Source organism: Miniopterus schreibersii, assembly GCF_964146895.1.
Source record: "Miniopterus schreibersii genome assembly, chromosome: 9".
Lineage (NCBI taxonomy): Eukaryota > Metazoa > Chordata > Mammalia > Chiroptera > Miniopteridae > Miniopterus > Miniopterus schreibersii.
In genome coordinates this window covers 55,410,783-55,423,117 of record NC_138118.1, presented here as the reverse complement: position 1 = coordinate 55,423,117, position 12,335 = coordinate 55,410,783, and the positions used below count along the sequence as shown (strand labels likewise).

Here is a 12,335-nt window from a genome sequence, read left to right as displayed (position 1 = left end):
TTTAATCCTCACCTAAGGATATTTTTTCCATTGCTTTTCAGAGAGAGAAAGACACAGACAGACAGACACATCAATGTCAGAGAGACACATCGATCAGTTGCCTCCTGCAAGCATCCTGACCGGGGCGGGACTGAGCCTGCAACTGAGGCACATCCCCTTGGCCAGAAGAAAACCCGGGACACATCAGTCCACAGGCCGGATGCTCTAGCCACTCAGCAAACCGTCCAGGGCTTTTCCCATAAAGATTATCTATGAATAATGATAATTTGAAAGGAAAAGTAGAGGAGAAAATAGATAATACAGTAGAAAAAAAAGGTTACAACTCCTCAAGATAATGGAGTTTATTTTCCTTTCTGCTATATACTCTACTTTGCCAAGTGCAGTGCTTAACATACAAGAGCTGCTAAAATAACTGATTAAAAAAGAAAAATTGAGACATATATGGAATCTGCTGAGGCAATGACTGCTTTTCCACAAGCCAAGTAATATTTTATTAAATTAATCGTAGGAACTAAAATCTCAAACATATAAATTTAACTGCATACAGAAGAATAAATGATTTATTTTTATATTAAAACATAAAATTAGAAAAAGTTTAACAAACAAAAACCTTTCCTAAAACACTGCCTGATTTTTAATGAACAGGAGGACAATTCAAGAACAGAAAGAAAGTAGCGAGGGGCAAGTACTTTCATTCCGCTAAGAGGTCTTTTGGCAGAGACGGTCCGAAGGCAATAACTAGAACCAAATTCAGTGACTCCTGCCACTGGTTAATACCTTCTGCTCCAGGGTGAGCTGGTACTTTTGTTTAACTCTCTTGCACTTGTTGAACCAACTATTCTCATCCATGATGAAAGGGGGCCCGACGTTCTCTGGGGTGCTGCTTTCACTGCCACTGCTTCCCAGTGTCCTCAGCTCCTCCTCATCACTGCTGATGCTATCAGAGCTGGGAGATTAAAATTTTAAAAAGAGTTAATAATGTGTTCCACTTTGATATTTAAGAAATAATTCTGTGTTTTCAAGCTCCTGGTGAACAAACTCTAAAATAGTTAGCACTAAATATACAATTATAATTAACGATATTATAAAGACTTTAGTATCTTAAAATACCTTTATGTATTTTTTAATTTTTCTATAATGAATATGTATTACTTTCCAAATCAATTAAATGCAGTAATTTGAGGAGGGGAAGTCTGAAATTTTCTTAAAATTAGGAACCTAACATAGTTTTTTAATACAGGTATATCTAGGTGGAAGCAATTCAACTTTTAAAATATTGGGTCAATTAGGATAGATTAAATCTTTCTAAAAAGAAAAACTCTATGGTCAGACATGCTAACTGGTTCATGACTAGGTTAAACTGTTATTTCCCTTTTCATTTTAGTGTCTGTTATATAGCAAGTTGGCAGGAATCCTTTAGTACATAAAGGAGAGAAAGCTATATACACACTTTTGGATTTGTGCATCAAAGAAGGGAAATTGCATAAAAATTCAGAAAAAAGTAGTAAAGCAGTTGAGGACACAGAGTAAAATCATTAAATTCATTCTGAAGGCACCAGCTGAGAAGGTTCCATTATTGCATCTTTTAAAAACTTTGTAATAATTACTATAGCTACTTACATAAGAGAGGAAGATTAGTATTCACGTTTATCTTTATACTTTAATTTAAGTCACAAAAATACCCTTTCCATCTACATGTTGATCATCGAATCCCTATCTCTGGCTGTAACCTTGCTCTTTAATGTCAGACTTGTGGCCCACTATGCACACACTAGCTCTGGGACTGTGGACACGTTACTTAACCTCTCTGTTTCAGTTTCCTCATTTGTAAAATAAGAATAGCAATGCCTACTCACTGGCTTTGGGGATTAATGAGTTAATAAAAGAAAAACACTTAGAATAATGCCTGATATATCATAAACACTCAGTAAATATTATTACTATCATTTTTACTAGTATTATTTTAAACTATTCATTATCTTCACAAATGTCATATAATTCAACATATCCCAACACAGTATAATATTATGCCTATGCAGAACATCCTCTTGCTGTATTTCTTTTCTAGATCTAATGTATCAGAATTATCCCTTTTCCTAAGAGAACCACTTATTTCAGTCAGAAAGCTTGGTACCACAATACTCCATGCCTCCTCCTCCATCATCCAAAATACCTGCACACGTCTCGCTCTGAAATAACAGTGACTTCTCTCACGAGATGATGATTATCTCGGGGGCAGGAAATGTATTCTTCTTCAGAAGTTCATGAAGTTTCTATACTCTCAACATCTATGTATCTCTAGGACTGAGGAAAGTGTCTTGCCTACATTAGGTACTTGATTGTGTGTGTGTATATATTGTATTGCTTTCACTTTCTCTCTCCCTTATAGCTCTGGCCTGACCATAACATTTTAGAAGTATATAAAGATTATTATTCTATTCAGGAAATCAGTAAGTGAAGGCAGACCTTCAGAAAATCTATGAATTTCACTGGGTTAATTTTTCAATGCTGATGAGATTGTGGGAAATCCATAATTCTCACACAAGACTGGTAATTGTCACAACTCTTTTATAAAAATAGACTTTAAGAACCATAAAATTGTGTTGTATTTACCTGAATAACTGTAAGTTCAAAGTTGAAATTTAAAAAAATGATTTACACAAAAATATTCATTATTCTTTTCTTTATAATGGAGATAAAATAGAAAATAGGCTAAATAATGAATTATAGTTTTAAAATCTCAATGGACTATGATGGAGCTATTAAATTTATTATTATAATGACTACAGCAATAGAAATACATGCTACTTTTTAAAAACTATGTTTATGCTGAGATTACACTTATGTTAAAAGTGTATACTTATACAGGGTGTCCCCAAAAATGTATACACACTTTAACAGCTGATAACTCAATGTTGAAAATGAAATGTTTTGGGGTTTTTTTAAATATATCTTTATTGACTTCAGAGAGAGGAAAGGAGCGGGAGAGAGAGATAGATAGAAACATCAATGATGAGAGAGCCACTGACCGAGCCCACAACCCGGGCATGTGCCCCGACCAGGAACTGAACCCCGATCGCCTGGATCCTAGGTCGACGCCCAACCGCTGAGCCATGCCCGGCTGGGCTGAAATGTATTTTAATAAACACTGCCTTTGTGAGTACTCAAAGTGTGTGTATGCATTTTTGGGACACCCTATATAAATACTAAAAATGCAACTAGAGATTATATTTATGAATGATTTCTGATATGAAATAAATGTTTCATTAAAAGTAATTTTAATCAAGATGAATATACTATACAACAAGACACTCAACAATAAATTTTGATTTCAATAACATTTCTAAATGTCAAATACCTTTGGGTAAACTTCAAATATGGTGTATAGTCTATTACAGCAGGAAAGCTCCCATCCAGTCCCTCTCCCTTTAGGCAGAAGCTAAGACAACGGACAATATATAAAATTTAACATCAAAGTTAAGTGTTACAAACAATCTGTTAGAGACATTTGTTTCATCAAATTGCAGGTAAATTTTTTTGTTTGTAATTTAAGTGTTACTTGTTACAAATAAATAACTCAATAAACAAATTCTACCTTCAATCTAAATGACAAAGAATTGTGCAAGTTAATACACTGTTATATAAATACATCATGCAAAAGTAAAATATACTGAGAAATCTTTTCAAACATTGTTTCATACTGTCTTGGTCTTTATTAAACCTTTTAAGACATAACTAGAGAATTTGCAAATGAAGACTTGTTCATGTTTACATTCAAATTCTCAGGTGACACTGAGTATTCCTAAAAAGATCTGAATAATCAGAAAATGAGGGTTTCTGCCTTTGAACATGGTGCCCCAAGCAGCACAGAACCTGAGGTCCAGGCCTGCAGCCTAGTGACCGTGGCCCAGGCCCTGGAGCCTGAGGACCGGTGCTGTCCAGGTGCGCATCGGCCCCAATATGCTCTTAGTGTGTAAATTCACAGAGAAACATGGATGGATAACAGAAAATGGTGTCGGAACAGTGGAAATCAGCAGTTTTGCCCAAGAAGATTTGGGAGACTTTGTTTATGGTAGTCTGCCTGAAATTGGGACAAAATTAAACAAACAAGATGAGCTTGGTGCTTTGGAAAGTGTGAAAGCTGTAGGTAAACGCTCTTCTCCTCTATCAGAAGTAACTGAAATTAATGAAGCTCTTGCAGAAGATCCAGGACTTGCCAGCAAATCTTGTCATGAAGATGGTTGGCTGACCAAGATGACACTGAGTAACCCTGCAGAACTGGATGAACTATGAGTGAAGAAGCAGATGAGAGACACCTCAAACCTATTTAGGAGTGGAAATGGAACCCCTTCCCCCATAAATAAAGTAGTATGAAACAACTTTTTTAAAAAAGAAAAGAAAATGAGGGTTTTCTAAACTATCTGAATAGGTGAAAGGACTTGGATCTTAAAATGAAAAAAAAAAATGCTAAAAATCTTCTAATGTCCAATCAATGTTTTTTGAGGCCATGGCAACAGGGGAAAGGTTAAGTGACTTGCCCAAAATCATACTCTGAGTTTCATAAAGCCAGTAAAAAACTCTAGATCTTCTAGTTCCCCAATCCAGTAATCTTTGTTTTGTATAATGGTATATACAATTAGGTTTTTGCTTGTTTGTTTGTTTTTATTTGTTTTTTAATATATCTTTATTGACTTCAAAGAGAGGAAGGGAGAGGGAGAGACAGAGATAGAAACATCAGTGATGAGAGAGTCATTGATCGGCTGCCCCCTGCATGCCCCCTGACTGGGGATCGAGCCTGCAACCTGGGCATGTGCCCTGACCAGGAATCGAGCCACAATCTTCTGGATCCTAGGTCGATGCTCAATCACTGAGCCATGCCCAGCTGAGCTGTTACTTTTTTTTAAAGGTGTTTTGTTTTGAGTGGTTTTTTTGTCAATCCTCACCTGAGGATATTTTTTCCCATTGCTTTTCAGTGAGAGTGGAAGGGAGGGAAGGGGGGAGAGACAGAGAGAGAGAGAAACATCCATGTGAGAGAGACAGATTGACTGAATGATGCCTCCAGCACTTGCCCAACCGGGGGTGAGGGGTGAACCTGCACCCTTCAGTGTGCTGGCTGACACTCTAAATGCTGAGCCACACTGGCCAGGTCTAAAGGTGTTTAATTTTAAGATTACTATTATTAGATTGAGAAGTATACAGATTGGTAATTACAAAATAGTTGCAGGGATGTAAAGTACAGCATAGGAAATATAGTCAATAATACTATAATAACTATGCATGGTGCCAGTTGGGAACTGGAAATATTAGGGGCAACACTTCGTAAAGTACATGACTGTCTAACCATTCTGCTGTACAACTGAAATGAATACAAAATAATATTGAATGTAGACCATAATTTTAAATTTCAAAAAGAATTTTTTGAATAAAAATAAACATTTAAATTTTTAAAAGAAAACAATGATTACTATTACTAAAAGGAAAAAATATATCTTCCAGGAAGATAAACAAAGGAATATTTAAAAGATGTAGATTAATCTTTCAAAAAATTTATTTATGAACCTCTCCCTCCTGGTTTCTTTGGGAAGTTTGCCTGTGGAAATACTTGTTCTAATATGTTAATATCAAGGGTATGTATTTTTTCCAGACTTGAATAGAGAATCAAATTGGCAACATTTTATACGGGCTTTCCTTCATTTACAAAAACATTACTAATGTATCTTTAAGACATTTGTTTTCAGCTGATTATATACTATCAATTGGTTATAATAAATTTATAGTTCACATTCTTCTCCTAGGATTTTTTTTTAATAAAAAATAAAATTGTAAAGGATTTAGACAAAGCCATCAGCATGCCATGTAAAACGTTAACACTCTTAGAGGGATCATAAAAACAACCTTCATATTCCATCTATCATGTTCATCTTAAACAATTAAGTTAATTAACCTAATACTCCTTTATTAAATACTAAATAAAATTATAAAAGCAGAAAATATTTTGAAAAGGAAGTTATTTACTAGAAAAAGGTAACCTCAGTGAAAATAGGCATTATTTTTTAATTCAAGACCTAAAAGTAGTTTTCATTTAAATTATACTTATTTTAATAATATTCTTAGATTCTAAGTGAGATATTTAAATAAAAACATACTATTTCCTTCATTCTTATGCTTGAGTTCTTGTTAGAAATAAACCTTTTACTTTTACAGTATAATATAAAATCTTAGATAAGTTAAATGCAAAAGATACTTTCATAAATTTAAAAAGAAATGATAATGTACATTTTTAGTACTTATAATCTTAGTCTGGAATCAATTCATTTTGTTGATAACAAAAGTCAATATTAACAATATGTTTTATATTCTAGACACATAACACAAGAAACATCAGACACCCAAGAGATCCTGTCAGGATCTTTATCTCACTCAAGACATGAGATAATGAAAATCTTTTTGGCTTTGAATGGACTTTTAGTATATTTCTTTTCTTTTTAAAGCAGTAGCTGAAAAATACTAAGAGAAAAAGTCCAAAACCTTCCTTTGGTTGTACCAGTGTACATGATTTTTCTACTCAGGGAATGCAGTCTAAGCTTTCTTTATACTCAAATTAGACAGCAAGCCTGTAAGTTAATTCCTTAAGTTTGAGACAACCTTTGAGAGCAAATGGATTTAGAAAACAGATGTCATTTGAAAGGGTACAACATGAATCAAATATCAATATCCAACTGTGTGCTTTTCTTAGAAAATTGAAAAAAAATCATAAGTAGAAACTATTATAAGGTAGAATAATTTAAAAACAGAATACATTTAGTAAGGATTAAGTACCTGAAATCAATAGCATTGAGCCCGAGCAGCATGCCAGCAAGCATATTTGCTTCCTCACCCAAGACAATTGCTCCATCTTCATAAAATCTCCTGAAAAATGAAATGGGTGAATATATAAATATTAAAAACTGACAAGTTTCACCTAGAGAAATCACTTAGAGCCCAAACTAAAATAGAAGGAATTAAATTGTATGTAGTTTGTCAAAATAAGAACAGTTGGGTCACCCAACTCTTACAGATATTTAGGAGGGGGGAAAATCACCATAACAAAACAAAAAACCTCTTAAGTGTTTCCACTTCTCTTGAAAAGAATCTCCAAAGTGACTCTCAATGGGCCTAGACTGCCTAGCATTTCCCCCCAATAGTGAAGCAATACAAATGTAATCTGAAAGGTGGCAAATTCACAATCATTTATACTGGTCTAGTTTCAAAACAATGTGGACTATTGTTCTATACATAGAACAAACACAAACATGCATTGTTTTTCTGTAAGTCCAAAGGCTATTACCTAAATTAAGAAATAGGAAGGTGTGATTATTAGTAATTTATACTAACCTTCAAAACTGCAATCCTAATAGGGCAGATAGGCTACCTAAGTGGATGTATATGAAAAACAAAGTTATCATTATCTCTTGGACAAAATGTGAATATGACTATTTTTGCTAATTTTTATAAAGCCTTCTGTTTTGACTAATGTTGGTTTATAAAGTACAATTTTATTTTAAAATACTTAAATATTTAGGAAAAAAGTCATAATGTGGGCCTTAGGTATTTTTCCACAAAAGAATGTAAGATAATGAATTTACTTCTTAAAAAGTACTACGTAAAAGCTAGTTTATGTTCGGTAACCAGGGATCCTTAAATTGTTACATCTATTTATATTACATATAGACAATGAACACTAAGTTATAACATCTTATCCATTTAGTAAAAGAAATCTGTCTTGCTTTGCTTTTTTCTGTAATGATGAGTTTTTAAAGGCTGAAAAAGATTTTAATATGTTCATAATTTCACCATCAATTTTGAATAGTTCATGGTTTACCAAATGCTTTTACAAACATATCATTTGATACCTGCAAAAAAACCCCACGAAATAAATGCAAAAGGAATTGTCATTGGTTTCAAATTCACCATCAAGAAAAGTTAGGTTAAAACAATTTCCCAAGCACATGTTGATAAACTGCTCAAGGAGAAAACCCAATTCTTCTTACTTTAAGCTCTATATGTTTTCTATAAAGCCATTCTATTTTTTTGTAAAACAAAAATATTTAAGGAGAATTTAACTTCTGTTATGGTTCGTACAGCATTTTAAATGGATAAAAAGTACAAAAGAAAAATAAGAGACAACTATTCACTCTCTAACAGATGTAAGTCTGTAAGCAAATATGGTAGGAAGCCTAGCTTGGAATAGATGTTTCCCTGGAAATATGGGAATTGCTATTATTAATTTATATAAAAGAAGAAAAACTAAAACTTTCAGCCTAACAAAGATTAGTAAAGTAAAACGAAGAAATTTCTACATATTCAATTGAGGTATTCCGCAAAAGGTAAAGATATTTAGACAAATCTATATATATGAGATTTTACCCCACCCCAATGGCTAAATTGCTGTTGACAGAATATTTTATTGACTCCTGGAAGAACCATGATTCCAAAGGTGCTAGATCACCAAATTCTATAGGACTATGCTTTAGAAAAGGATTCTGGTTTTTGATACTGGGAATCACCCATTATTCCTGGTATTTCTCTATATAAGGAAAGGTCTACTATTTCCCCATCTTGAGCCCCCCATGTTTAAAAGTACATTCTAAGAATCGGATGACAACTATTCTCGCTTGCTTCTTAATGTCAACATTGTATTAAGGACTGCTGAAGAATACCAAAAATGATCACAAACTAACTGGTTTTAGAGATTTTTTTTAAAAGTCTAAAAGTGCTTTATATGGGTATATAATATTGTTTTAATGAGTTTTTTTAGCTTTGGTTTTACTAATGATTTTTTAAGCTAACCAATGAAATGCTTACTATATGATATCAGTAATTCCACTCAAATAAAACTATACATGAAGCATAATACTGTGCAGACTTGATTTAATACAACAGTTTTTACTGTAACAGAGGGAGGGGATGACAAATGGGAGAGGAAGGGCTAGTTAAGAGAACTGTCCAAGGATTAAAGATGGTGGCAGACTTGAGTGGAAGCTACATTGACACTCTCCTGGGACCAAACTGGAATTACAACGAAAAAAGAGAAAAACATCCTGAATAATCAACCACAACTGAAGACTAGCTGGAGAGTACCCTCATAACCAAGGAGGAAGAGTGGAGACCACACAGAGACTGGTAGGAAGTGCAGAGGCAAGAGAGGGCTGGCTAGGCTCCCACAAGCAGCAGCTAAAGGTCTAGAGGGATATCTCAGCTGTGGGAGGTTCCCACTGAGGACTCTGGGGCCTAAACCCCAGGCTGGTTTTCCCAGCCAAGAGCACCAGAACTGAGAAAGGTGCCCACATAATATCTGGCTTTGAAAAGTAGCCAGGTTTCTGTTGGCCAGGGAGAGGTGGCTGAAAATGCAGGCACCCCCTTAAAGAGCCAACACACAAAGTTTCGTGTGCAGACACTCACCTTGGGCTCCAGCAGAGGGAGGGTGGGATGGACTGGAGCTGTGCTCAGAGGGCACCCCTCTGGATTCCTGTGCCAAGTCATTCCTCCATACTTTAAAAGCAGACATCTACCTTCCAAGCAGCTTTTGCCTGAGGGGGAGGCAATTGCCCCACCCTTCTGGAAAACCTCTCATCCTACCCCATGGAGTTTCTACAGCCTGAGGTTTATTAAGAGACTGATAAAAACCAGCTTCCCCACCCTGTAGAGTTTCTGCAGCCTGAGGATCATTAAGAGAACTGAATTAATCAGCCTGCAGCCAGAGGAAGACTTCAGAGTGCTTTGAGTCTTTGCCTGATCTGCTTCTGGACCTGGGCCTTGGAAAAGCAGATTTTGGTGTGCATCTTGGTTCTGTCCAAACACACCCAGCCTCAGCAGAGGAGATCTCAAGCCAAGGATTGTTGATAGCTCCAAACAGGGTACTCAGGGCAAGTCACAAACTGCATCTGACATTGGCCTGCACCAGAGACCCTCCAAAAAGACTGAGAGTTCTAGCAGATCTACCTAATACACAGAAACAAACCCAAACAGGCAGCTAAAATGGGGAGACAAAAAAACAAGCTCCAATAAAAGAAGAGAAGTCTCCAGAAAAAGAACTACATTAAAAGGAGATAAGCAATCTAACAGATATAGAGTTCAGAATACTGATTGTAAGGATGTTCAACAGCATGAAAAAAGATATGGAAACTATTAAAGAAATGAAGAATGACACAGAAGAAATAAAGAATACATTGGAAGGAATAAACAGCAGATTAGAGGAAGGCGAGGATTGGATCAGCAAATTAGAATATGGGGTAGAAAAAAATCACTCAATCAGAGATCCAAAAAGAAAAAACAATTAAAAAACAGGAGGACAGTCTAAGGCAGTTGTGGGACAACATGAAATGTAACAATATTTGCATTATAGGAATTCCAGAAGAGGTCAAAAGTAAGCAGGGGTTAGAGAACCCGTTTGAAGAAATAATGGCAGATAACTTCCCTAACCTGGTGAAGGAAAAAGTCACACAAGTTCAGGAGGCATAGAGAGTCCCAAGCAAGAAGAATCCAAAGAGGCCCATGCCCAGACACATCATAATTAAAATGCCAAGAATTCAAGACAAATGGGCAATATTAAAGGCAGCTAGAGAAAAGCAATCTGTTACCTACAAAGAAGCTCCCATAAGGCTGTCAGCTGACTTCTCATCAGAAACTCTACAGGCCAGAAGGGAATGGCATAAAGTATTCAATGTAATGCAAAACAAGGATCTGAAACCAAGACTACTCTATCCAGCAAGACTATCATTCAAGATAGATGGTGAAATACAGAGCTTCCCAGACCAAAAAAATGGCTAAAGGAGTTTATCACCACCAAACCAGCACTGCAGGAAATGTTAAAGGAATTGCTGTAATTAGAAGTAGAAATAGAAAGAAAGAGAAACATAGGCATAAAGAATTAAAATGGCAATGGATAAGTATCTATCAATAATAACCTTAAATATAAATGGATTAAATGCTCCAATAACAAGACACAGGGTGGCTGAATGGATAAGAAAACATGACCCAAATATATACTGTCTACAAAAGACCTAACTCAAAACAAAAGACTCACACAGGATGAGAATGAAGGGATGGAAAATTTTTTTCCATGCAAGTGGAAATTTTTTTAAAAACCTGGGGTAGCAATACTTATATCAGACAAAATAGACTTCAAACTGAAGACCATAACGAGAGACAGGAAAGGTCACTACATAATAATAAAGGAATCAATCTTACTAGAGGATATAACCCTGATGAACATAGATGCACCCAATATAGGAGCACATAAATTAAAAAACAAAACTTCTAGAGGACTTTAAGGGAGAGATCGATAGCAAGACAGTCACACTAGGGGACTTTAACACCCCACTGATTTCACTGGATAGGTCTTCCAGACATAAAATCAACAAGGAAACAGTGACCCTAAATGACATACTAGATCAGATGAATTTAATTGACATTTACAGAACATTCCACCCCAAAACTGCAGAATATACATTCTTCTCAAGTGCACATCAGTAGGTGAGTGGATAAAAAAGCTGTGGTACATTTACACCACAGAATACTATGCAGCTGTAAAAAAGAAGGATCACTTATCCTTTGGGATAGCATGGAGGGAACTGGAGAGTATTATGCTTAGCGAAATAAATCAGTCAGAGAAAGACAAGTACTACATGATCTCACTCATATGTGGATTGTGATGAACAAAATAGATTCAGAGACACAGAAGCATAGAATGGACAAGGATCTCACAGGAAAGGTGGGGGGGGAGTGGGTGGAGAGAGATTAATCAAAGAACTTATATGTCTACAAGCATAATCCATGGACACAGACATTGTTATGCGGAAGGCCTGGAAGTGGGGTAGATGTGGGGTAGAGGGGATCAATAGGGGAAAAAAGGGGACATCTGTAATAATTTCAACAATAAAGACAAATATAAAAAAATTTAAAAAATAAAAAATTTTTAAAAAGAGAATTGTCCATTGTATGCTATACTTTTTCATTATTAGTTCTGGTTGAGAAAAAAACTTGTGGTGATGGCCAGAGGGAAGGGGGTTGGGGGTTGGGTGGAGGTGGGCAAAGGGAGGGGGGATATAGGGACATCTGTAATAGTGTCAACAATAAAAATAAAGGAAAAAAAAACTTGCTCAGAAAATGCACTTCTAAGTTTGAGATAACATTTTAAAAATAACTTAATAGTATTTAAAAGTGTACTGAATTGATCTGAAAAAGATCATATTTTTATAATTTAGTCAGAGACAAGTCATTCATGTGTATTAAGGAGGCAGAAGCTGGTAGGAAAAATTAACTTTTTATTCCCTTAATCAAACTAACACATCAAT

The 12,335-nt window shown here is 35.4% G+C and overlaps 1 protein-coding gene across 7 annotated transcripts in view; it reads right to left on the bottom strand.

Annotated features, from left to right (window-relative positions):
• RUNDC3B (RUN domain containing 3B) overlaps positions 1-12,335 on the bottom strand; it is a gene marked incomplete at its 3' end in the record, with an annotated part of 118,094 nt that overhangs the window by 33,441 nt on the left and 72,318 nt on the right. For 5 of the 7 annotated variants that reach the window (XM_081147618.1, XM_081147619.1, XM_081147616.1 and 2 more), the window contains 3 exons: positions 6,820-6,909; positions 3,359-3,439; positions 778-946 (listed from right to left, as the gene is read on the bottom strand). In XM_081147618.1, coding sequence (XP_081003744.1) covers positions 778-946; positions 3,359-3,439; positions 6,820-6,909 — 340 coding nt within the window. The remainder of the gene's footprint in view (positions 1-777; positions 947-3,358; positions 3,440-6,819; positions 6,910-12,335) is intronic. The other 2 variants (XM_081147617.1, XM_081147620.1) reach the window with 1 other exon arrangement.